The sequence below is a fragment of the Pseudorasbora parva genome, chromosome 16, assembly GCF_024679245.1.
Source record: "Pseudorasbora parva isolate DD20220531a chromosome 16, ASM2467924v1, whole genome shotgun sequence".
Lineage (NCBI taxonomy): Eukaryota > Metazoa > Chordata > Actinopteri > Cypriniformes > Gobionidae > Pseudorasbora > Pseudorasbora parva.
The window spans coordinates 34,480,668-34,507,140 of NC_090187.1; the positions used below are offsets into that span (position 1 = coordinate 34,480,668).

The following is a 26,473-nucleotide window of genomic DNA, read 5'->3' on the forward strand; positions in this document are numbered from 1 at the left end:
AGAAGAAAACTATTACTAGTGTGCATATTGTAACAAAGCTTCAGTTAAAACTCAAACATGCATTTTTACCTGGGATTAACTTAAGTGTCTGTGAACCAGAGTTTAAAGTATGACAATATAAAAGTCAGTAATGGATCTTTATATGTGAAAATATCTGCTTTAATGTGAAGAAGGAATGGCTATATTCAGGAGTTTACTGACAGGGCATGTTTCAAGCAGGGATACGAGAGCAGGAGTACTCTGGGATTTTAACACAGGGTGCTGCATTAAGGGATAGAGGAAAAACAGACCGACTAAATACTGTTTTGAATCATCAGTGTGTGGCACACTGGTTGCTCCCGTGGCTGAGGGAGGGGCCACTCCTATTTCTCCATCTGCTGCAGAGCTGTAAACAATGATGTCATTTCCTCTCAGTGGCTGAGTTGGCAATTTTGGAAACTTAAAAGAGCTCTGGGCTAATTTAGAGTAAGAGTGCTACTGTCCTATTTTAGAGTGCCTTGCAGCTAATCCAAGCATGCTCAAATATGCATGTGATGTATTTCTAACAAATGACTCATAATTCGTCATTATTAATATACAACTACAGGTGTAGGTTTATATTTATCCACACATTTCCATAGGTGTGTCTAGTCTAGTCATAGATGATGGTTGCCACGTTTGTATTAGTAATGAATTTTGGTTCAGACAGGCGTGTTTTTTCCATCCCCAGCACATTATACACTCACCTTTCAACACCTGTTTTACACAATTCAGGTAAATACAGTGGTTATATATTACCGATGACTGCTAATGTGTTTTCAGGTAATGACTGACAGAGCATGAATAACTATTATTGTTTTCCTGCCGTCTGTAACTATGGACCACAAATAGCCTATGGAATACAAGCTAAAATTACATTATTGTATGCAAATATTAAATATAAATATGTTTAAATTAAATAAATATGTTTTTGTTTATATTATTCATAATATGGGGTGAATTCAGATAAATTGTGTTAGTTTTTTAACATTGAGGTTACTAGCGCTCAAATTTATAGCTGAATTTACCCGATATAAATGACAAAGAAAACAGCTGTTAACTGCACTAAACCACTGTCTGTTCATGAGAAGTGACACGTAGAACACATTATTGTGATAATAGGACACCTCACAGTACCTAATGGCAGGTAAAGGTATCTCTGCTCATTCTAGATGGGAAACTCTCAGGAGTCCTCCAATGAATAATTTAAGAACCTTTAAGAAGACAGACAGTAAAAAAATAGACATGCATGGGAAAATGAACTATTTGCTTAATTACAGCACGTCACAGACTATTTAAATCCCTGACACACCTTAATAACAGTTATTGTTACCAATATGCTTGATCCATTGAATTCCTGTAGCCTATTCATTACACATTAAATCATTACAAGTAGTCAAATATATTTTTGTGTCGAACAAGGGTCCTCCTTTGTATATATAACATATTTTCAGAACTAAACTGAACTTCACTATGTCAGTAAAAGAGTACCCCGGTCGGATCAGGTCTTTCCGACTCGCAACGAACATCTCACCGGAGCCGACAAACTAACATACGCCATTAAAGCCAACTAAACAGTAACCTGATGCATATTGTATCAAAACATCCAGGGTTTTCACCCGAGATACGCAAAAAAGCATTTTGCAATTTAAATCCAAATGACTTTATCTAGCTGAATATTAATATAACCCAATAGTATACATTGAGAACACGTAATTACAAAACAGTACGCTATTTATGCGGGTGGACTTATTCATTTATTGTATTACTTTTATTTTATTTTACACTACACCACGTGTTGCTTTAGAATCGTTGAAACGGTTTTCTGAACCGGTTCTTTAAGGTGAACTGTTCGAAAGGGAACCGATTCGTAGAAATGAGACGGGCATCCCTTCCCATCGCTAGTCTGTTGTTGACCCAACCATAGACATCATAGATGGACCCAACGGCCTACGTTGTTCTCCTTACCGCGCTCATGTGGCTGTAGCGCGTTCACGTAGACTTGTAGCGCCGCTCCCGTGAAAACATATATTTCAACAGCTTCAGTCAGTGCGCGACACCGAGACTGCCGGGCGACAGCAGCGTCTCCTTTTAGCGAATGTGGAAACACAAACATCCAAACGATTAACGGACGAGGACCTAACGAAGACCGGCGTGTAGTGGATTATTTTTTTAATTGTTCCGTTTGGCAGCAGAAGGATATTTTTCCAGCGGTACGTGCAGTGTTTAAATCCCTCATTCGAGGATAATGGCTCTGTTGTTGATTTTAGCGAGCGAGCTAGCTAGCTTAAAAAGCGGCTAGCCGACCATGCTATCAACCTTTTTAACTTACTGTGTTCCTCATCAATGCACATTGTATTTGACCTATTTTTCTGTTAATGCGTTAAGATATCTGGTGTCGTTCGTAGTCAGTTATAAAATAAAATAAAACATTCTCTTAAACGCCGAGATTTGGTCCATGTAACGTTAGCCATTATTAGCCCGGCGTTGCTAGCTCTCTGTGCTTGTGCTAAGGGAGACCCTGTTAAATGTGTTGAAATTGAATATAATACAACCATTGGAGTTCTTTCCGGTGATATAAATCGGATACATGCATGCAGACATGCTATTTTATTTTTTGTAGTTCTAAGCTTGAGGCCTTGTTAATTGAAATTGAATCATACTGGACAATTTCTAAGCGTAAGAGAGATGGCTTGGCTGCGAGAAAATGTATTATTCTCTGCAAAAGGAGCATGGCATTATATACACATGTACAGGGTTAGCTGGGTAAGTATGTGGTGTAGGAGCCATTTTAATCACCGTTATGGTCAGTATAACCTGTAATATGATGATTTAGAAATCAGTCCTAAAGGTAACGTGCATAAAGCTAGCCGTCAACCAACACTTGGTGTTGAGTCTGGGCACGACAATCTCTCTCTCTCAAACTTAAGATGTTACAGTACATTATCAGATGCGCGTGTGCATGTGATTGCTTTGAGACCTAAAGAAGCTTAATGTCAATGAATGCCAGTGTCTCTGCTACACACGCGATGTATTTTAAGCTTCCGCGCTCACAGCCGCCTTGAACTTGGCGTCTGGATCATCACTCCGTTCTGTTTACAAAGCGACTGCTATTTGAAGATGTTTTGCTTGCATCTTTGTCGACTGAATTGAGCTGTACTGTTTTCGTTGTTCTTTATCCTTAAAGATCCATTTAAGCACCTCCCCTATCGATTGCAGTAATTGAGGTTAAGTTGCAGTTGGTTGAAGCAATAGCTAGATAGGAGAGGGTCAAATCCCTTCTGTAACTAACGTTAACCTTATTCTACTGTCTTTAGAACGGTACGGTTGTTCTAAACACTAAAGAGGTACTGTAGGGATATTTTACTGCAAAATATAAAACATTTTAAGAGAACCTTCAGGCTTCTTGTTTAAAGCACTGTAGATCAACCTTCATGTTTCTATGATATCTTATTTGCAGATTAACATATCTATTGGATTAATGGCTTGTCCCGGGCAGCATTTATTAAAAACCTAAATGGATACTAGCTGGGCTCACAATGCTTTTTAGAAACGCAGAAGGTTAAAAATGTAAAAAGCCTTCTGCCTTGGCTTTAGGATGGATTCGATTTGTGTTTCTGTCTCCAGGTGCTTCATTCAAATGCAACCATCCACTTTCATTCTCCTCACACACCTCAGCAGTGAACTAGAGCTCATGTCATGGAGTGTTCATCGCAAAGTTATTGATTATTTCTGTAGAGATTTGTGCGCTTTAGTCAGATCTTTAGAAGGCTTGTTTTTCAGGCTAAAGGGTCACATTATTATTATTATTTTGGGCTAATGCCTAAATTTAAAATACTGTGTTGACTGCAAGACATTTTTTTCTGTTAAAGTGTATTGTTGAGTGTTATTCTTTAGAGACCAACCCCCACCCCCAACCCTTAACTCCAGTGTCTGTAACATGAATTGGAGTCTCCAATGAAACCCCAAAAAAGCAGAAAAGGCTAAATATTAGTTTGACTAAATCATCTTGGTTTTGTATTATGAAAATTAATATTTGCTTAATAATTTTTGGTTGGTGATCAATAATAAATTTGGATAATTTCAGTCTTTATGGGGCAGTTGCACTGCAACCCACCCTCCTATACTCCCCGCCCCTCAGAAACCGCATTTGTCTTTTATAGTTAGACTCCACAGTTTCTGTGTAATGGTGAGGTAACCTGACCCTGGTTAGAATAGCTGAAACAGGAGTATAGTGCAGAGATCGACCGTTTCACACTCTCTATCCCATTGCATATCTCTTCCACCTCTTGTACTTCCTTACACATCACTGTTCTCTTTACTCCCTTGTGCCACCAATATGTCTACTGAATAATTACTACAGCATAGGCACTAGAGGTGTAAAGATACACGTATTTGTATTGAACCATTTGGTACGAGGCTTTCGGCGGGGTACACATTATGAACCGAATGATTCGTTGGACTAATCCTGTTACATTTGAAAAAATACGAGCGTGCCAAATAATTATAATGTTCTCAGTGCCTCTGCGCTCAACAAGGCAGTGCAAACGACATAACAGGCAACATGCTGCCCCAGAGCCTCTAATCGATGTCATTTTCCCCATGTCAGTTATTTAGTTTTTTAAAATCTTGTTAATACTTTCCCCGTGTGTAGTTAGTGACTCTGCCCTATCCAGTCACATCAAGTGCAGTTTGCACACATGGAAATATTGAGGAGCAGTTATCTTTGTTTATACAATCTGAATGCTCAGTATTGCTAGGGCAATTGCATGTTGTATACAGTTTCTTTTACAGGTAAGTTAATCGACGTTCTTATATGCACTGCTACATGCACGACAGCGTGCACAAGCACCTAAGTGAGATCACTTTTGCTTGCCTCTTCATGAAAGTCTGTCAATTTAATATTTCAGTTTGAATATTCAAGCGACTTTACACTATTCAAGAATAACATGGACAACATCTCAGTTTAGTGCTCGCAAGCTTTTTTCTGTGGGAAAAGAGAGCCTAGTCTCGTCTGTCAACACTGTCCTGTGATTCATTACTATAGTAGTTTAGAAACTCAGACGTTATAGTGCATTTTCTTCTTTTGAAGTAGAGCTGGGTATTGTTAGGAATTTCACAATTCGATTTTTTTCATATCAGTTGGTCAATGCATTTTACGATAAATGTCAAATCTTTATTTCTTTTAAGTTAAAGGCACAATAAGGATGTTTGCAACAACTAATTTCATTCATGTTTAAATGGAAATTTTGCAACCAACAAGTCTCACCCAACACCCGGAGACTCCCTCACCTTGCTCATCTTCGAGTGGGCATTTCTCTCAACCTGTCATCAGTGAAAACTATCACATCCATGCAAAAATCTGAATCTGAATAAAAAAAATTAAAACCTTTTGTTTTCTGCTCCAGTTATACATTTTTTTAAATAGATTAATTTTAATATGTAACATTAACTTGGCTGTAATTTAATGTAGCCTTTGTAAAAAAAAAAAAAAAAAAAAAAAAAAAAACATTAATTGTGCAAAACGAAAAGTAAAAGACCAGTATTTCCAAGTTGAAAAAACAACAACCTGTGCATGACTACAGGATCATAATTCTGGTTGGACATATGTCTGAGTGTGGCAGACAAGGAGCCTAATTGTTTACATTGTGTATGAGCTTGTGTACATGCGTGGAGGTGGGTGGGTTCAGTCTTCACAATGCGTCTTTGTTTTTTGTTTTTTTGCACTTTTGTAGATTAGCATGTTTTAGTTGCTTCAAATAGTTTCAGGGCTCGACAGTATGGACTGCCCAATGGCCTGGGGCCAACACAAATGACACTCAGGACAGTTGACTGAACTATCTCTTTCCCTGATTTGTCTAGTGCTGCATTATCACACAAGTTTATCATTTGCAGGTTTTTAATCCAATTTAAAGGAAAATCCATAGGAAATCCATATGTTTTGTATGTTGGGCAGGAAATCCATATGTTTGCCTATCATCCATCAACCTCAAATATGGCTTATCATTTTAAAACTTGTAAGTTGTAGCAACTTTACTTGGCTGCTGCTTACTCTTATCTTAACCTATAAATGCACGCTATTATTAGTCACATATAATTGTTTGTGGAAGCTAAAGTATGGTGTGCTTTACTGCACGATATGGAGGCACCAACGTGATAACTTACATTTTTTTAACTTTTATTTTTGGACATACGCATAAGAGTAATGCATCATTCCAAACTGTAAAGGGTGTATGTTCACTTGTGTATTACTCACAATAACAAAACTTGTAAAATAATGAAAACAAACAAGATGTGCTTTCTGCTAATCTCGCTAATCTTGCCCATTCCGTCTCCCTGAACTGGAGCGCATCACACAAATAAACTGAAACGCAGCCTGTATTAAGGTTCATAGTCTCAGGCATGATATATATCTATACAAAGCTTGAAATGGAAAACAAAAACTCTGATTATGTAATCCGTTTGAAAGGTGCATTTCTCTCTAAAGGTCCACTACTGCAGAGTTGGCGTCAGCATCATCAACGTAATCTTTGCAGCCAACAATGACTCAGAAAACACTAATTATACCACTAATAAACAATTAAAATGTGACCCTGCTTTTTTTTTGACATACGGAATAGGCTTATATTCTGCCCCCAGTATATATTTAAGTAATTTAATTAATATAAACATGCAATTAGTCGACTAATGGCTCAAATTAACGATTACTAGTTGGTTTTACCACAGTAACATACTTTTGTGGCCTTTGAAACTCTTCTGGTCATAGATTAGGTGGTATTAGTGCAAATGCAGTATGAATGAATATTGATGCTAAACAAAGACTCAAACCCACTTGCATTAGTGTAAATGACAACACAATTACACAAAATGCCTCATTATTTGTCCAGAGTGCCCATATCTATTTAATGGTTCTAGCTGCTAGTTATATTGGCAGTCCCTGCCCAGAGCTGTATATAGAGTTACAGGATTGAGCTCTAATGGACTCTGTCCATTGAGAAGATCTCGTAGCGATGAGCAAGAGATAATGGATGGGATAGAATCAGTAATGAAATGTGCTTGTTATGCTTCATTTCCCCCTGTTTGTGTTCATGTGTAGCTTCTGTGTTATTTTTGAAGTGAGTGGCCCAATTGGAGGAGCATAGGTGTGCGACATACTGGAAATAACAGTATATGTCCATGCCGTCTACCTGAAACTGCTGCTCATGCAGTACTGAACTGGGTTCTTTTTGCAACCTTATTGGGCTTGAACGGTCAAATTCACACTCTTGTATACATGCACACAGTTGTTTATGTATTAAGGGAACATAAAAAGTTGAGAGCGCATGAGAGAGCATTAGATTTGCAGATTTGGTTTTAAAGTGACAGCACATTTTTATTTTATTTTTTTCTTATTTTATCATTGACTGTTCACTTTTTTTTTTAAAGTTTTTTTTAAACTTTTGTTAGTTATGCTACAAATTTGTGATGAGAATTATGAAAATTCTTTGGAATTAAAAGTGCATAATTTAAGATTTGTCACATCACCTTTACCCCTAGATGATAGACTATAGTCGTAGTAATCCATAATATATTAATTATAGGCTGTGGAAGATTGAGTTTGAGGGCCTTCTGCCAGAGATAATTTCAATTTTGCTTATTGTATGCCTTTTGATTTATCTGTGGTATTAATATTCACACCACTTGTATGTGAAACAACTGTGGATGTCCTGCTGTCAGTGCTTGTGTTTACAATGCTCTTGGAGTGTGTAAAGGCCATCTGTTTAGACAGACTTAGTGAGGGCAAAAGCTGTCTCATGCAAAACAACTGTATTGATGATTGTGGGGGTTTCACATGTAATGTGTGTTTTGTTGTTGTTTTTAAAATCCTATATTATTTTCCACTGGAAACTTGTTTTGCATCCCAGCTATAGTGGAGAAGAGCTATGGTGTTTACTTTACCCGGAGCACAGTGACCTGCATGGAAATGTTATGTCTCCGTCTTCATTTAGATGGAAATACTGAGCAGAATCTCTGCCCTGCCTTCAGCCCTTTTGTTTACAAGTGCTTGTCCTGCAATGATTGCAGATTTGTACCATTAACAAAACATCCTGCTGTCAGCATATGATCTGGGCCCATGGGGGCAGTGCGGAGCACATGGTGTGTTTGTTTCCAGAGAGGAACTATACTCGTCTTGTCACGGGAGCATACAAGTCATTTATTGTCATCAGGTTGGAGATTTAGGAGTATGGTTGCATTATTTAATTTGATTTACTTTTAATCACCCTAGCTGCATCTATTATTTTACTCGTACATAAGATGGAGATCATAGTCACTGACAGTATTTAAAATGTCTCATTGAGATGCCTACACATTTTGACCTGTTTTCCATTTTTGAATTAAAATGTATATTTTGTGTTATGAAGAAACAAAAATGTTCATTATTAATGAACAGTAGTTTATTCAATATTACATTACTTTAGTATTAATTCTTGATTTAATAGTGACTAGTTGATGCATTTATAACTAACATGTAAGAAGCCATTTTTGTTGTTGTGAAAATATTTTTTAAAAATATTTTTCCAATTTTATCATGTAAGACTTTTATTTTTTGTTGCCTATAGACATGGCAAGAATTTTTTCCATGTATCCGCAAGTTGGTGAGAAATGACAAAAAGCACCTTTACCACAGTGTAGGATGCCTGCAGGTGTTTCAGGCACACAGTACGTGAGCGGGACCGCTCAAAAACCATTTTACATGCGTGACCCCTCACATCTGCCCTTTCAAATGTTAATGTAGTGACACTGAAACAAAAGACTTGGCAAATGGTCTTTGATTATTTCAAAGGCTTCAAAGTCCATCATTGAATTTAGCAGCTCTATGATTAACAGATGTTTTTACATAAATAGGAAAAGACTGTCTTAAGAACCCAAAGAAGAACGCCATTTGTTGTGACTATAATGGCAAGGATTTTAATAAGAGGTCTCATGAGCATAGCACTGTGGAATGTATGTTTTGATTGTAATGTTATCACTAGTTAATTCTACAGTGCATGCTTTGATGAAGGCGAGGGGACCAAAGGCCACAAGATGGTCAGAGCCCTGTAGTGTCACAATGAGATACTGATTTGGGGCTATATCGTCTGGGCCGTAAAGTCAGTTTCAAGAGCCGAAAGGTCAGATTGTTTTAATCCGCCTCATTCTAAGCATTTGGGTATGTCCTGGGGTATTTTGGGTAGTGGTGAGAGGCGATACTTAGTGGTGTATGATGTGGCTCTACACTCTTGGGCTTCTTTATAGCAGTGAAGACTTGCGATATTGGATTTGTTGTAATGTGCCACTCTCTGTCTCAAGGTTCAAAGACATTTAAGTGCCCATAAAGCTGCGTTTCAATGCATTTGTGGTTTTGTTAGTGCTGTTTATGAGCGGCATGTGTAATTTTGGACTGTTGTGTTTAAGTTACCGGCTGTTGTAGAGGTGCCATGCTGTAAAGTCTCTTTGTCTGGTTGACATGAATAGAGGCAGCAGTAGGAGGAGGAGCTGTGTAATCTGACACGGCTGGGCCCATGAACCGGTCCCACTTCTCGTCCTCAGACAGAGGGAGAGAGAGAGAGCATGCTGACTTCAGGCTTACATTTGACTCCTCAACCCACAGGCAACAGTGGTGACGGTGCAGGTGGGACTCTCCTTTCTGCGGTCATTCTGAGAGTCGGCTCCTCTGCGCAACAGCGTGTTTCTTCCTTCTCCGTTTTCTTCACTTGCGGAGCTGACGGGGTACTCCGAAAGTCTTGGGAGTGGTCTCTCTCAAATGAGTTCTGGAATGTGCTTTTAGGGTTGGGGGGGCCTAGTTTTTAGTTTTTTTCCCCTGTTCCTTGGGATTGTTGCTTTAAGTCTCCTTCCAGGCTCTGGAAACTGGATCTACTTGTGTAACATTAATAGATTACAGCAAATCTTTTTTTTTTTTCTTTCTTTTTTCACATCCCGCTTTACCGACTATTTATGCTCACCCTTGGCTGTTCTTTAGTGAAGAGAAAGTCTTAAGAAGAAAAACTCCTGCTCTCCTCTGGAATTACGCAAATTGCACGAGTGTGTTGGTGTTTGGGACCCATCCCTTCCTCCTTTGGAGGGGTTAGGGGTGGGGATACCTTGCAGTGGCCCTAGGCGACCTGTTGGAGCTGTGTTTCTATCTTGCGGTGCCACTATAATAAGGTTATAGGACAACAAGAGTGAAACGGGAAAGGAGGCACCCTGTCTTATGGGACCTTTTGTTTTTATGTAAAGTGCATGATGAAGAATCAATCTGCTCCCCATGTCTGCTACTGTTAGACTACAGCCTGTGTACTCATGGAAGGGAGTGCTCAAGCTCTTCTCTTGCATAGCGGCCCGGACTGCTAGTAAACCTAAAGGTAACAGAAACATGCTTTCATTGTTTACTACCACCACTAACTCACATGTGAAAGCTAGGCCATTTAGTTTATCTCTCATTCACTGTGTTAAAATGAGCCAAAAATGTGTGTGTTTTTTTTTTGTCCATAGAATGGAAGTCAGCAGAGTTTAAACTAACATTGGGCCCCATTGATTTTTCATTGTATGGACCCAAAAACACAGACATTTTGACATAAACCTTGTTTTCTTTGGGCTTCTGGTTACATTCCTATGCTTTCTACTGTAGATAAAGGAAAAGTTGTCTGTTTTGAGAGACAACACACATTTTCTTTTCTCTGTTATGAAATGCTGAGACCTCTTTCATCCTTGATTTTGTTTTCTTTGTCTGTGTGTGAGATTGTGGTCTAGTCATAGTTTCAGTCTATGGCATCTTCAGTTGAGCTGTCATCAGACCTACTGTGTACATTGTTCTAGCGTCTTGTACTCAGCTGTGCTTTTCTGTTCACTCTATTAGTTTTGGGCTGGTGTGGAGGGTTGAACACTAAAGGGGGACGGTACAGTGAGGACAGGCTGTGACTCGTCTGCCTGCTCAGGGAACTATGACTCACCGACTGGAGGATCATGTGTTTCTGTGGCTTATACATGGGACATGATTTCAATGTCTCTTCATAAGTTTTAAAATATTTTACAAATATAAATGCGTAAATGCTAAAGAATAGTTAGCATTTCATTATCAATTTCAAATTCTCTAATTCATTATGCAATTTTGAGACTCAAGGAAAGCCTGTCCGGTAATTGAATGGCTAGAATTGTATTCAATTAATGAAATGTATTTAGTTTTTGAAAATCAGATGGGGAAAAAAGAATTATATTTATTGGAATGCCATGATTATAATTTTCTAAATCTTATTTTGTTAAATTAAATAAGTTTGTTTTACTCTCCCAAAGTTTATTCAAATAATTGTATTTATTAATTTGTCACCTTCCATTGACTTGTTACAGCATCCCTTACAATAATCCCCTACAAGAAATGTAATGCATTTATATTTCTTTACTTAATCTCATATTTAGGTGTGTCCTCCCCCCAGTCTTACGCTTTTTGCTAGGGGCTAAATGACTGCATTAGTTTTCTGTATGACATTGTCACTTTATGACTTGTTAAAGGATTCATAACCATATCATGATGTTCTCATGCTATCGGCTGAGTCAATTACAAATGTTGATATCAAAACTAAATTGAGTTTTCAGCTTTTAAGTCCCTGTCCATTGGCTTTTGGGCATGCTGATCCATGCTATTGACCAGCTGCCAGATTTGGACTTCTACACCACCTAATCTGCGGAATAATTTCACCAGATGCTTTAATGCATGTTGATCGACCTTCCATTCTGAATGGCTTCTGATGAAATATTGAAGTGTGGCCTAATGTGGAGAAATCAATGTGAAGCCCAACTGGCATTGTGCCTCTGCATTAGTCCTGCACACTGTGAGCATCTGCTTTAACAGGCTTCACATTAGAAAATAAATAAATTATATATATATATATATATATATATATATATATATATATATATATTCCCTTAATTAAGAAACACTGTATTGTCTACTTTTTGGGATTTTAAATATATATATGGTTAAATATAGTCAAACCAAAAAAGATTGACACCAGATATTTTTTCCTAATGTGCGCAGGACACTATAGTTCATTTATGTAAGGGAGGATGGCAAAATAAAGTAAACCGACATATTATACCCAAAAATATTCATCTTGTGGACTATCAGTAAAATTTATAAATTATTTAGACACTTTGACCTTGCCATGTTTTGCTTAATTTTTTTTTTTCCTTTTCTTTAATTACTAATGCAACCTTTTACACCACACACTGAACAAAATGAAGCATTGCTCGGTTATTGGTTGAACTGAATTGATATTATCTAACTGTGCACTTAAATTTAACAGCTGACAGCTGATTGGGGTATTGTAATCTGACATTATCAAGATAAATTTGTTCTGATGCAGTTTAACTCTGAATTCTTGTCATAACCATTTTCTAAACTATACAGAATAAACTGTGATAATTGTGAATACATTTTGTTTTGACTGTAAATATCATGTACGCTATGCTATATGTGCAAAAAAGGTAAAAAAAAAAGAAAGTATCTCTAAATTAAAACAATTAAATAAATAAAAACAAAAGCACAGTCTTAATTGTTAAATTACCCTACATTTAATTACCCCATTATAACAGTCAATAGTCAATTTACAGTTACTGTAAAATACTGTATAATAAATTACACTTATCTATTAGTGTCCAAAACAACAAATATTTTAGCAAAATATAGGCTATATTTTAGTCAGAATGCTCATTCAAGTATAGCGGAGACTTGCTTGCTAAAGGCCTGTTTCACTCCTGATAGCAAAATGGAAATATTTGCATGGCTTCAACATTTACAGATGAAGAATATACCTGTGAAATGTAAGTTATGCACAGAGGAAAACGCCACATCTTAAAGCAATAAACTGCACTAATATCTGTCATAGCATTTGCCGGGGAAAGCTGCGTTGAATTAAACTTTATAAATCTTACAAGTTATTTTGAATAATATAAATTACATCTCACATTTTGTTTGGATTATGCACTTTCCCCACAGCCGCTCACTCTGTGTCCTGTCAATTTTTTTCAGGTGCTTGTAGTACCCAACTTATGTACATCAATATAAACAGTATTGCCTCCTTTTGTATTGTTTATACAATATCGATATATTGTCTATAGCCTTAGCTGTATTCATAGGGGCACTTAAAGGAGGTTGTTAAACGGGTGTGTCTGTTTCTCTCAACATCACGGTATGAAGAAATATCTGTTCTACTTGTTTTGTACCTGTATTGTTCTCTGTTTCATTGACACTTGTTATCATATTGTATTGTACAGTGGATATAGAATAAATAAAGGTGTCATTTAGAAAGTCAAAAAATGCTAAATGGAAGCGCCAAGATGCACATGCATTCTAACAAACATTTGTGTTCATGTGAGTCGTATAAATTTTCTAGCCGATGCGGAAACATGCGCATAAACCAAAATGGAAATTCATTAACCGAAAAAATTTCTCGATGCAGTTTTTTTTTTTTTTTTTTACGTGGCTTTTGCGATATAACGGCATAACTGTACCAACCAGTGGAAACATCTGGTTTGCAAAGCATCTGAAGTGCTGCTTTGGTTATTCAGAAGTCTGTTGTCAAAGATGTTCTGTATATTTACCTCCTAGAACTGTCTTGCATGACTGCGTTCCCAAACAGCAGCATCTTCCTCTGAAAACAAGTTTAAGACGCACAAGTTTCTCTGAGACGCAAATAATTTATTATATATGAAAATGATTATATATGGTGGCTAATCCTATGTTTTTTAAGCGGTTGTTTACCAGGAAGTGATGTTCTCTTTGACTCGCTGGATAAAAACAGTGCTTTGTTCGCTAATGTTTTATGCGATATTACAATTTTGCGCACTAATTACATTTGCAACTTTGAATGGAAACAGCTATAGTCTGTTACAGAACTAACAAAACGTCTCTCTCTCTCTTTTTTCCAGAGGTCCACACATTTCAAGGAAAAAAGAAAGACGTAATTGGGAATCATATGGACGAAGGCAAGTATTTTGTTTTATGTTCTCACTGTGCAACTGTGCATGTTCTTAAAATACAATAACAGAACTCGCACTGTTTGGGTATTTCATGCAGAATCCTCTGCCAATGTGCAGACCTTTAGAAATGTAGGTTCGTTGAAACTTGCAACAGGGTTGAGTATTTCTTGGCAGTGAGGCTTCAATTCATGTTCAGCTGATGTTTAGTTCAGCTTCAGTTCACTGGGATGTGGAAAACATCTTAGTGGAGAAAATGGAGAAATATCTGAGCAAAAATAAATGGTAAGGGTTTGCCTGTATTCATTCCCAGTCCCCATCTGGAATTGCTGGACAGATTTGTCCTCAAACTCCCATTCCCTCTGAGCCTGTTACCACAGGCAGAACCATTAGACATTGCAGAGTGATCCATCTCTACAAAAACTATGCCTTTTGGTCATGCTACCATCCTCTAGGCCTCCTAGGCATCTCCTATCTCTTCATCCACCAGAGCTGTGAATACTGAACCTCTTGTCTGCCTTCCATCAATTCTAGAATTACTTCTTCCAGAGAACTGTGTACCAGAATGCTGTTTACAAATGAAACTAAACCAAAAGCAGTTCATTTTATTGGAACGTATCCCAGAATATATCCCACAAAACCCTTCTGCAATCATACATGTGTACTGTACAAGCTTGTTTCCACAGCACATATAAGCCTTACAGAGAAGGTGAAAGAGCTAGTCAAACTTTAATTGTAAATCTTAATAGCTCACAAAGCTTTTATTATCCATTTTGAGTACTGACTTTAGATCTCAGGAATAAAACTAATTCCCTTTACAGAATGTTGCAGACCACTAACCACATTACAGGCACTGCAGCAAGCCTAAATCCAAGGGTAACACCTACTGAGTGAACAAAGCTTTTGACCACAAACATATCCATGAGTCTGATAAAACTGTAAGACAGGGTTTAATAAAACTTGAATTTGCTAACCTTTTTTATGTATTAAAGCACACTGCACTACCATTAATTTGTGCAGCGGCAAATGCATCTTATGCCTCTTGCTTTGCAAAGTGCTGCATTGTAAGAAATTTATATTTAAGCGTTTAATTGATGTAGATGTTTGTAGTAGAGGTTTGCCATTCTGTGTCATTGAAAATGACTGTTTGAGGTAACATCTTGCAATATCTTGGCTTGCAAATAATCATGTTGGCTGCTTAGAAATGTTGTTACATTTTCTACAGATGAATCTTTTCATGTGGTCTTAAATGCTTCAAGTATGAAATGACAAAATTGTAAGTTTTATTAAAATATTATTTTAGGCTAGAGGTCTCTCTTTAGAATTTTTGTCTATGCGAAATTTTGAAAGGTGAGATCCACAAATATCTAATATGCATTCACAGATAGTTGCAGGTTGTCTTATACCTTCACCCGCAGTATATGCTCATTTAACGGAGTTCACATCCACAAAATCAAAAGTTTTATGATGCATTTTATTAGCAGCTCATTTCAAATTCAAAGACCGCTATATGAGAGAGCGACCTAAGCACTGCTAAGTTCATTTAGTCTCATCAATAATTATATTTATATTAGGGGTGTAACGGTACACAAATCTGACGGTTCAGTACGTACCTCGGTTTTGAAGTCACGGTTCGGTATGATTTCGGTACAGCAGTTTTCCAGAATTGCTTTTTATTTATTTTTATTCAACAGTGGTGTATATATACTGAAAAAAAGTGTCTGTCCTTAAATTAATTCAATTATAACTAAATGTTCCTCAAAGATAATGCTGTAAATATAGGGAGCCTTTACTTAGGCTACACATTTAAATATTAAAGGTTAACAACAGAGCCCAACTATTAGCCTCAATTCAGCTATTTATTTTTAGATATAATAATCAACACTCATAAGCTTCACATTAGGCAGTTTTTGCATTAACTTCTAAAACTAATTATAATTGTTTTCCAATTTGTTGTTGCATTTATACACTTTTATAAACATACATTAAATAATCCAGACATCACTAACAGGTTCAGTAGAATATAATGAATATATAGACTAGTGATAGGCTAATATAGTGAATATATAGGCTAATATTGTGAATATATAGGCTAATATAGTGCATCTTTTTAGCGAAAGAGTTAGTTTCTCTAGTGAACTCTCAGCTGTGGAGTGTGGACTCCACATGACTCCGCATGGCTTCTGAAGTAAATGTGATGCTACGAGACATTGCAGGCTGATTTGTCTTTCCGCGGTTGAAACACAGATTGAGTGATTACACAACACAGCTTACATTTCAGTAAGTTGAAATGTATCCTCAAAATACCTTGAGACATTAATTCATGTTTATTCTTTAGGAATAGATGATCGCGTTCACTCGCGCGCCTTGAACTGTTAACCGTTTGACGCGCCTATACTGTGATCAGTCACGTCACATTAAAGAGCGTCAAAATGGCATTTATCGCTTCTATTTCATGTTAACGTGGACTGATTTAATATGCTCATGTGGGAACTCTTGACTGAAGTGTGTTCCGCGCTTAAAACAAGCCGAATGTTAACAAGCTAAAGATTTGGAACCGCTCGGTACACATGTGCACCAAACCGAAAGCCCTGTACCGAAACGGTTTGGTGCAAATACCCGTACTGTTGCACCCCTAATTTATATATTTTATTTATTTAGGCCATTTGTCTGTTCTAGAGACATGTTAACTTTTCGATAAAGCTCTAATTGGTTTCCTTTGGAAGTGTTACAACGTCACACGTAATGCATTTATAACTGTAAAGCATGTCTCTTTGTGTCGAAATCGTGATTAAAATTGAAAACAAAACAAAAAATCACAATAGGTTGTTTTTGTCCATATTGCACAGCCCTAGGCGCAAGTATGCAAACACAGGTACAAAGTCCTGGCCAAAGCATTGCTAGAAGTAGTGCCATTGTACATAATGCAGATTTTTGGATCGTAATTGTCTGTGCCATTAAACCTGTTTTTAAGTAGATAGCTATAATTGACCTTATGTAGCTTTTTGTTCACATACTTGCTTAGTTTTTTTGGTCCTTGGAGTTGTCCAACTGCCTTCCTTAGACTCAGCACAACACTAATGCTGATGTTACCCTTAGCATTAATGCTGATGTTTTTGCTGAGGCTCCATTAATCTGATGTAGAGGTTACCTGGCTTAACTGTCTACCTGATAAACAAAATAACAGTCTTGGATATTGCGGCATTTTTAAACTTCAGCTTGTGCAGCGTAGGCCAGTTGCATTGCCTTTTGTTCTTCCTAACTCCATTAGAAGACCTAACAACGAGTCTGCTCTAACCACTTCCTCTGGGGTTACAGGATTTCCTGTTATATGTGATGGACTGCAAACTTTCCACTGACATAGCAGCTCAGCACTGCTGGAGAAAAGACACCACTGTTCTTTTGATTCCCAGACGAAGAACTTTACAAATAGAAAATTCAGAGAAAATTCAGCAATGCCACAAGGGCTCTTACCACACTTTGCTTTAATGAATCCTTAGTGAAGTCAAAATTCTTTTTTAGTCTACTATTTATGTGTCATATAATTTTTCTACAGAGTGCTTTCTAGACTCACAAAAAATGTGTAGGGAGCCTACTCTTGGCACAGTGGACAAGAGAAGCAAATTGCAAACCCTCACGGTTTACATTATAGTGTGCCTAAAGAGTAACCCATACTGGATATAAAACCTTTTTTAAATGATTAATTGAGACTCTTGCTCATTACTTTGAAGGTTATTTAAGATAAGACTAGTCATGATATGGATGGACATGATGTTTAAACATGCTGCTTTGGAATGCTGCTTCTCTCCCCAATGATTGATTGATATTTAGCTTTGGCAGAAGAAGGATATCTTACTTGCCAACCACCATTTACAAAAGTCAGTGTCCATAAATAATCCTTTCTCACAAATCAAACACTGTCTCTCAAACTGTAACTCTACAACTTGACAGGACATATATTATTCCTTTCCCTTTAGATTTCAATTAATTTACACTTTTTTTCTCTGGGATGCACATGCATTACTTCAGCTGTTGTTAAAACCTCAGCTTAATGGACCAGCACTGTTGTAAAAGTAGTGTACGACAAGCCATCAGTTGCTCGGTTTCGTGGTGGGAGGTTGGCTTACTGTCTCTTCAAGCAGACAGTCTTTGCTTCTCTCATTGTATTGGGAACATGTGCTCTGGATGTGAACACACACCTCAACAAAAGTCATGCTCCTGGTCGGTCAGTGTTTGTACAGTCATGAGAACTGGATAAGTCATAGAAATTGGTTTGGAATATGAAATAAAAATGTAATAGATTGTATGTTTAAGTGATACTACTGGTTAAAAAAAAAAACTTTGTAAACGAACTTTGTTTCTTTGATCCACCCGACTGCCACATTTAGGGCGTTTTCACACCTGAAAGTCCGCACCAAGGTCCGAACCAAAGTTTGTGTTTGGACATTTGGTTCTTTTTGGTTTGCTTTCACATTGCAGTTATGTTAGCGCACCAAAGAACTTTACATGACGCACTGGCGTCCTGTCGTCATCATCTATGTGGGCTGCATCTTAACATTGATTGGTTTGTTAGCGGACGTGCGTCTGACGTCAGTGTGTTGTCAATTCAGCGGGTAACTTTGACAAGAATAAAAAAAAAAAAAAAAAAAAAAAACTTTGACAAGAATGAATGAACAGACGCATCGTTGCCAATAATGTTAATATTATGGCATTACTATCTGCAGCACCAACTATACTCGAGGCAAATTCACCAAATGAACGTCCTCGTTGTGCAAACATTTTATCGGCGCCGACAGGAAAGGAGGAGCTCCTAGAAGATAGGCTTTTTAACCAAACAATGTATTTTATTTTATAGCCTAGTTATGTTTAAATATTATAATGTTATTTTAAAATTTCATCTAGGCTATATTGATTATGAAACGTGCACAGATGTGCAAAGACATCGAGTCAGAAATTATTTTGACCACTTCATTAGATTTGTTTTGTAGAAAGCTTTATTTTGTATCTTAATTTTAATAAATGTTTCATCATTTGCCTGAATTTAATAAATAAGCTTAAATAAATAATATAACATCCCGTGACGGAGTGATCATTTGTGTTGCACATGAACTGGAGCGGTCTCATAAATAAACCGAAAGTCATATAGTCAAGCAGAGCACGCTGCTCACGCGAGCTGACATGACTACACAAGCGGTTCTGTTTAAAATGCTTCGCGCTCCATCACTGCATGTGCTGTGAGTTTAATCTGTGTTTTTTCACTAATCCTACACCAGAACTTCCTGTAAATGGTCTGAAAGTCCGAACTATACAGAAAATGCTTTCACACAAGAAACGAACCGAACCTTTGTTCAATTTGGTCCGGACCGAGACTACCTCTTGACGTCGGACCAAATTTCGTCTGTTTGGTCCGGACCATGATCCGAGGGAGGTTTCACACCTGTAATTTTGGTTCGTACCAAACTGAAAAGTCCGAAGATCCGGACCAAACAAGGTAGGTGTGAAAGCACCCTTAGTCAGATTTCCTTTTGTGCGTTGAGCATTATAACCAATCACACGTTTCTGTTGAGTGTAATGGCCAATCAGAATCATTCAGATTAGTCATCACTGAAACTAAGAGTTTTGTTCAGTGTGTGAGCTCTGGCAGAATTCTGACTGAAACTTGCAAATTCTCCCATCATCATAAACAACAAAGTGCAGATTGGATGCAAGATATTCATGTCGCAGTGTCTTCAGCTTCCGTAATGTTTGCGAGGGCGCTAGACAGAGTTCCTGTTAAAATTTGCTTCTGTTACACCTTATCAGTGTAAAGATGGCTTTTGTTAATAATATACTTATATTAGTAATGATCTAATAGTAATAATACTATATAGTCTATAATTAGTACTAAATTTAAGTATTTGACAAACGACAACATCATTAAACATTCTACTAAATAAACCAAATGCTCCTGGAAATCAATTGCATCAGGAGCCCCTAAATGAATACCGTGTAAAGTTACTGGACACTTTTATTTACTTATTTATCATTGTTGCCTCCCATTGTGTGTTAATCCATTGCTAGGGCCCGACAGTATTTTATCTAACCATCTTACTGGTATGTCAGTGTTATTAAACCACTTGTCGTTAATTTGTTAAGATATGCTGTGACATTTGACATTTGAATATGGATTATTATTCCTATTTTACATTTCATGGAAGGTTCGGTCATGAATATTTACCTGAAAGTCATAGAAATGTAGTTAGAACTGTGTATGAACCCTGTGTTTAGCTTGCCCCAGTACACCTGCCAGAAGTTTCTACTAACCCTGAAGACCCTGATTAGCTGGTTCAGACGTGTTTAATTGAGGTTTAAGTTAAACTCTGCAGAACAATGATCCTCTGGGAACAGGATTGGACACGCCTGGAATAAGTTGACAGGTCACCTGAAAATTGTTTCTTTAAAATTGGTATAGTTGTGTAGAGAACATACATTGTAGGCTCGTCTGGGATTTGACCACACCTCCTGTATCATGGGCTCATTTATAAATGCACAACAGGACTTGTGGCTTCCAAGTAGGAAAGTGTTCCTGCTGTTTAAACTGTGCAGTACTGTGCTAGCAACACCACGATTATGGGTTCGATTCTCATGAACTTACAAAAATGTATATCTTAAATAAAACATCTGTTCCTGTATCATTTATTGTTGTTCTAGGACCTAAGGTTATCCCTTCTCCCAAAATCTGAGACTTCTGGTTGGTTGATAGAGATGGTGTTCCAAGACTAAAAGATGTTGATCCAGGAACATGTGTAAATCGTTTTAAGAATTCATATGTTTTGCAGTGATACATTTGGAAACAAGTTTTTTTTTTTGGCACTTCTAATCCCTTGGTCTTTGACTACATGCTTAGAAAGGCAGGGAGGACGTGGTGTTAACTGTTGTGCCTGGACTAATTTTGGCCTCGGTTGTTATACTCTGAGAGCTGCTCGATGAGGGGGCTAAAAATACTTGGCTTTATCAGAGCAGATGTGTTTACTAGCAGATTCTAAGCCACCTACATACACGCACAGCTCACCGTCTATCCACACCCCCACCCTCCCTTTTGGCACTGTCCTTATTCCCCCGCATGAGACGATTTACTATGCTCTGATCCTGCCACACTGCTCCTTTGTTCTGTAGTCTCTTTATTCCTCGCTTAATTGATGTCCATGTTAAATCTGCAATCAGTCTTTTTCATTTGCTCCCTGGTGCTGATTTACAGTTGCTCTTGTGCTTCCTATTAAATGACGTTCTAGATGTAGGATATGTGTGTGTGTGTGTGTGTATATATATATATATATATATATATATATATATATATATATATATATATATATATATATATATATATATATATATATATATATATATATATATATATATATATATATATAGCTAGCGGTAGGGTGTTACAGCTGGGTCACTCCATTCCTTTTGTCATGAATTAGGAAAGAATCCATCTTAAGTCCTATACTTCTCTCCACAGGTCGTCCCATACACATTCACACTTCTCACTGCAGGTTGTTGCCATAGGAACGCTCTTGCAGCAGACATGCGCTCTGGCCGTCTGAGTCCACCCTCCATGTCTGGCTTTTTTTTTTTTAAAGGGCGAGGCATGAAGATCTGTGCATTTTACTCATGCCAGAAATAGCTGCCCCGAGTCTTCCCCAGAGGCTCTTGTCTGACTTATCGGTGGCACTAGATGGCTATATCTCTGAACCACTCAGGGAGAACAGGCATTTCCTGGCTCACAGCACTGTCACTCTATTTGGGGTTTATACTGGTGAAATCAGCAGAAATCTGTACATTTTATCCCGAGGCTGCATTCTAAAATGTCTACTTTATGTTCAGGAAGCAGAAGTGCTCAGATAAGTCCATTAGATGCCAGCTGATCTCTGCTGTCATGCATAATGCAGTTGCTTAGCTGGTCTTGGAAGCTCTTTGTAAATGTGTGCTCCTCCATTTCTTTCTGGTTGTCTGTTAGCCATGCTAACTCTCTTCTTTATCTCCTTTTCTTTAGAAATGAGTCGGCAGACTGCCACAGCGTTGCCCACAGGAACCTCTAAGTGTCCCCCTTCTCAGCGTGTCCCAACCTTGTCGGGCACCACCGCATCCAACAGTGACCTCGCCAGCCTCTTTGAGTGCCCGGTCTGTTTTGACTATGTGCTGCCGCCCATCCTGCAGTGCCAGAGCGGGCATTTGGTTTGTAGCAACTGCCGGCCCAAACTCACCTGCTGCCCCACTTGCAGAGGCCCACTTGGGTCAATCCGCAATTTGGCCATGGAGAAAGTGGCCAACTCGGTCCTTTTCCCTTGCAAGTACGCCTCATCCGGCTGTGAAGTTACCCTACCACATACAGACAAGGCTGAGCACGAGGAGCTTTGTGAATTCCGGCCATACTCTTGCCCCTGTCCTGGCGCCTCCTGCAAGTGGCAGGGGTCTCTTGATGCTGTCATGCCTCACTTGCTGCACCAGCACAAGTCCATAACCACGCTACAAGGTGAGGATATTGTCTTCCTGGCCACAGACATCAACTTGCCTGGGGCAGTGGACTGGGTCATGATGCAGTCATGCTTTGGCTTCCATTTTATGCTTGTGCTGGAGAAGCAGGAGAAATATGACGGCCACCAGCAGTTCTTTGCCATCGTGCAGCTGATCGGCACAAGAAAACAGGCGGAAAACTTTGCCTACCGGTTGGAGTTGAACGGCCACCGGCGGCGGCTCACCTGGGAGGCGACGCCACGTTCCATCCATGAGGGCATTGCCACCGCCATCATGAACAGTGACTGCCTGGTGTTTGACACCTCCATTGCCCAGTTGTTCGCAGAGAACGGCAACCTGGGCATCAATGTCACCATATCCATGTGCTGAGGACTAACAGCCATGCATACTTGAACACACACACACATACAAACATGAAACCAGACATTTCAAAACACCGCAGGCTACCTTGAGTTGTGCTTGGGGGACGGGGGAGTAGCTAACCTAGGGAACGTTTTGCTGTTGTTTGTTCCAAGTAGTCATCAAAAAAAACTGTATTTGGTTGGAGCTTGGCACATCCGACCGGACTTTACTCCTGGGTTCTCAATTTTATGCTACAATATTATATAAATTAAATAATTAATGTATTCTACATTTTTTTTGAGAGCAACATCCATTGCCCTCGAAGGTATAGGAAAGCTACGTTTGTGGAATGAACATTTGCGAATGTGGCATTTGGAACAAGGGTTTGAGGAACAGCACGCAGAGCTGGATGGCGGTCGGGAATATTGATCGATTTTTGTGGTGGGTGTGCTCAGAAATTGTAACCCTTGGAGCAAAATTTTTTTCTTCCTTTTTTTTCTGTTTTTGCTTCCCCAAGACGTTTTACATTTCAGTTTCGATAAAACACTAACGTTTATGTTCAAATATTAGATTTTGTTTTTGCCCCCACCCCCTTTCCCCCCTCTAATTTGTCCTTCCCCGAGTATGATACAGAAAGGTTCTGATAATTGGTGCATGACCACTGGATAAGTTATAACAAGTCCAGATTTCATTTTAGAGGTCTTGTTTGTTTCTGCCTATCATTGCAGTGTTTCTCCTGTTTGTTTTTGAAGGGATAGTTTCATAACCTGGCACTCGCACATCAAGCCAGGTTGTTGTTGTTTTTTTACTATCAATGCCACACTTTTGTTTTAATATCAAAAACTCTTAATGGCTAGATTCATGTTGTACAGTATGCGTGAGAAGTTTTGTTTTTTGAGATTGAAGCCCTCCATTACAAACGGTGGAGTAAACACTGCACTGAATATCAGGCTAGGAACAGGCAATTAATACAGTTATTATAATGAGATTATTGTCATAATTATCATTTTTTAATGACTTATAAGAAAATGAAATGAAAAGGCTGTTGTAACCTTGTGGCTAATCTTCAGTGTTTGTAGATAGTGTTGTTCTTCGGAAGACCTCAATGTCTTCTTTTTCTCTTTTTGTAAGTCAATATTTTTGTTGCTGTTGTTCTTTGTATGTCTGTGTTTTTTTTTTTTTTTTTTTTTTTGCAAGGATAGGGTGAAGCAAAGCCAAACATCTCTGTGGATACATTGTACTGTTGCTAGTCCTGATCTCTAATTTTATTTGTTTTATTGTTTGTTTTGTTCTATTTTGCCAGTAAATAAATCTATCTTTTTCATACCCATTTCTCAGTCCTCATTCTAAGCTGCAGCTAATGGTGATGATGACTTCAATTGGTTCCCCCTCCACCTAATCAGGTGAGCATGGTTGAAGCAAACAATTGCTCTACCAACTAAATGTTTTGTCATTTAATACTTTACATTGTCCATGTTAGCTAGACTGATAATAGGGAATTTGCTTTTTAACCTTAGAAACCTTTCAACTGTCATGGAAGAACAGAAAAGTAGCTACTGTACACAAGAGTATATAAAAGCAAAACTTTGTTGTTAGTCAGCCTGTTACTATACCTAGCATTACAACAACTGTATATCTTGATTCTGTGAAACGGCAAAACCAATGTTGCTCAGGTTTGGAACAGAAACAACGACATTCCTCTGACCTTTTCTCTTTTGTAATGTCTCTCAGCGATCTCCCTTTCTACAGTCTTTCTTCAACTCTATCTTGCTCACACCCTCATTATAAATAGTTACTTACTGCTGATTGGCTACGTGTGTTGTGGTGCTCAGTCTGCTTAATGCACCTTTGTTTTTATTTGATATTTCAAAACCTTTTTTGATTCATTTCAAAGTTGTGATTAATCTACTCTAGTGGGTTCATTAATATGAACTTTTAGGAGTATTTTGAAATCTTATTAGAGAAACTGAATAGGTAAAACGGAACCAGGACTGCTGACAAACTGGGCAGTTATTGTTGTACTCTATATTTCCTCTTATGGTTCTACTAAGATCAGAATTAATAACATGTTTTGTGCTCTTGCTTTAGATGTTTTGGTAATGACATCCTGGGAGTATTTTCCCTCAACGTTGAATGCTGAAATTGGTAACGTCTGTCTCGCTAATATCATCAAATGGAGTTGTGCAACATTCCTCTGTCTTCCATTGGTTGGGCACACATAGTCAAACCCCAAACTAATGCGATTGGTGGGAAAATGTTGCTGGTCAGGATGCAGCATTTTGTTCATTTTGGGGAGAACAACCTACAAGTAGCCAATAGTGGTGTGTACACAATTTGCTCTTATAACAAACAGTTTGGAAACTAAAGTGTGGAAAATAGGGCTTCTCACAAATCTTTACCCTTTGTGGAACTGACAGACTTCAGTGAAGGTGGTTAGTCTGCATCTTATGACATTTCCAAACATGCCTTCTGTCTTCAGGCCAGAGCTGTCATGCAGGTATAACAGTCACCGAGAACAAGAATGCATTGACTGTTTATAACCCCCATAAGCAGGTCAAATTTTTTGTATGCAGTATAGCATATCAAATTATCATATGCATGACTTGCAACATTTGCAATACAACAATACATGTTTTAGTTGTCAAGGTGAGTCATATCTACAGCATTTCAGCAGTCCTGGTATATCAGACAAAGTGCACTGCTACTACGGACCCACTTTATATTAGGTGGCCATATTGTGTACATGCACAGCTTTACATTATACTTACATTTTTAAAATTAGCTGCATTGTAATTACAACTGTAATACATTTCTTTAGTTACATTTATAATTACTCTTCCCTTATACCTAACCCTATACTTAAAATACCCACACACCGGTCCCTAACTTTACCTGTATCCCACCTCAATATCAGTGTTTTGCAATACAATATGAACACAATAAGTACATATGTACTTGCGTTAAAAAATAAGTACAAGTAGTTAAGGCCATCTATTATAAATGTAAAACTATGAAATTATATTCATTAATCGGGTCATGTTCACAAAACATCTTAAGACCAAAAGTAGCTCCTAATTTGCCGATTTAGGAGAAACTTAAAAACAATCCTAATTTTAGGACTTCAGCTCCTAAATCTGTGAAAAGTTAGGGGTAGTCAAGAGGACTCTTAAATCAATAAGACAACAATCCTAATGGCTGCCGCCCAAAGACATTACACCATTGATGCGATAGGTGATGGAGCCTTGGATGATCTCATCCCCGCTTTCTCTTTTCCAATTCGGTCTACTCGCAGTCCTATCAAAATAAAAAGGCAAAAACACCAAAAGAAAATGATGCCTGATAACTGATAAATTCATGAGTTCCCACTTATAATCAAGTAGAGTAAAACAAGGCTATTTGGCGTGCTGTCCCAGAGTGCTGATCTAACTAGTAAATATAAATGGTCAGCCTAGATTACTAGTATGCTATTCTACGATCATCAATGGTGGCTGTAAAACTGCTTGTGACTTAGTACAACAACAACAATTATGGTTAGGAGGTGCAACCAATTCTAGACACTTTTCCTGTACAGACACTGTTTTCAGGCAATTATTTAATGCTAACC

General features: G+C 38.0%; 1 protein-coding gene across 2 annotated transcripts; it reads left to right on the top strand.

The window, feature by feature from the left end:
- Positions 1-1,888: 1,888 nt before the first annotated feature.
- Positions 1,889-24,054, top strand: siah1 (siah E3 ubiquitin protein ligase 1). 2 transcript variants are annotated; one of them, XM_067420449.1, is made up of 3 exons: positions 1,889-2,231; positions 13,963-14,019; positions 22,046-24,054. In XM_067420449.1, exons 2-3 carry the CDS (start codon positions 14,010-14,012, stop codon positions 22,894-22,896), a joined length of 861 nt encoding a protein of 286 aa, XP_067276550.1. In that variant the 5' UTR covers positions 1,889-2,231; positions 13,963-14,009; the 3' UTR covers positions 22,897-24,054. The 2 variants fall into 2 exon arrangements, with proteins under 2 accessions (XP_067276550.1, XP_067276549.1); XM_067420448.1 differs by lacking the exon at positions 1,889-2,231 and adding an exon at positions 9,610-10,400.
- Positions 24,055-26,473: the final 2,419 nt, after the last annotated feature.

Bases quoted from the DNA above. Each gene is read 5' to 3' on its own strand.
- siah1 (XM_067420448.1), top strand. From the start codon at position 10,304: ATGTCTGCTACTGTTAGACTACAGCCTGTGTACTCATGGAAGGGAGTG. The intron at 10,401-13,962 runs GTAACAGAAACA...TCTTTTTTCCAG, and splicing joins GACTGCTAGTAAACCTAAAG to AGGTCCACACATTTCAAGGA. The intron at 14,020-22,045 runs GCAAGTATTTTG...CCTTTTCTTTAG, and splicing joins TGGGAATCATATGGACGAAG to AAATGAGTCGGCAGACTGCC.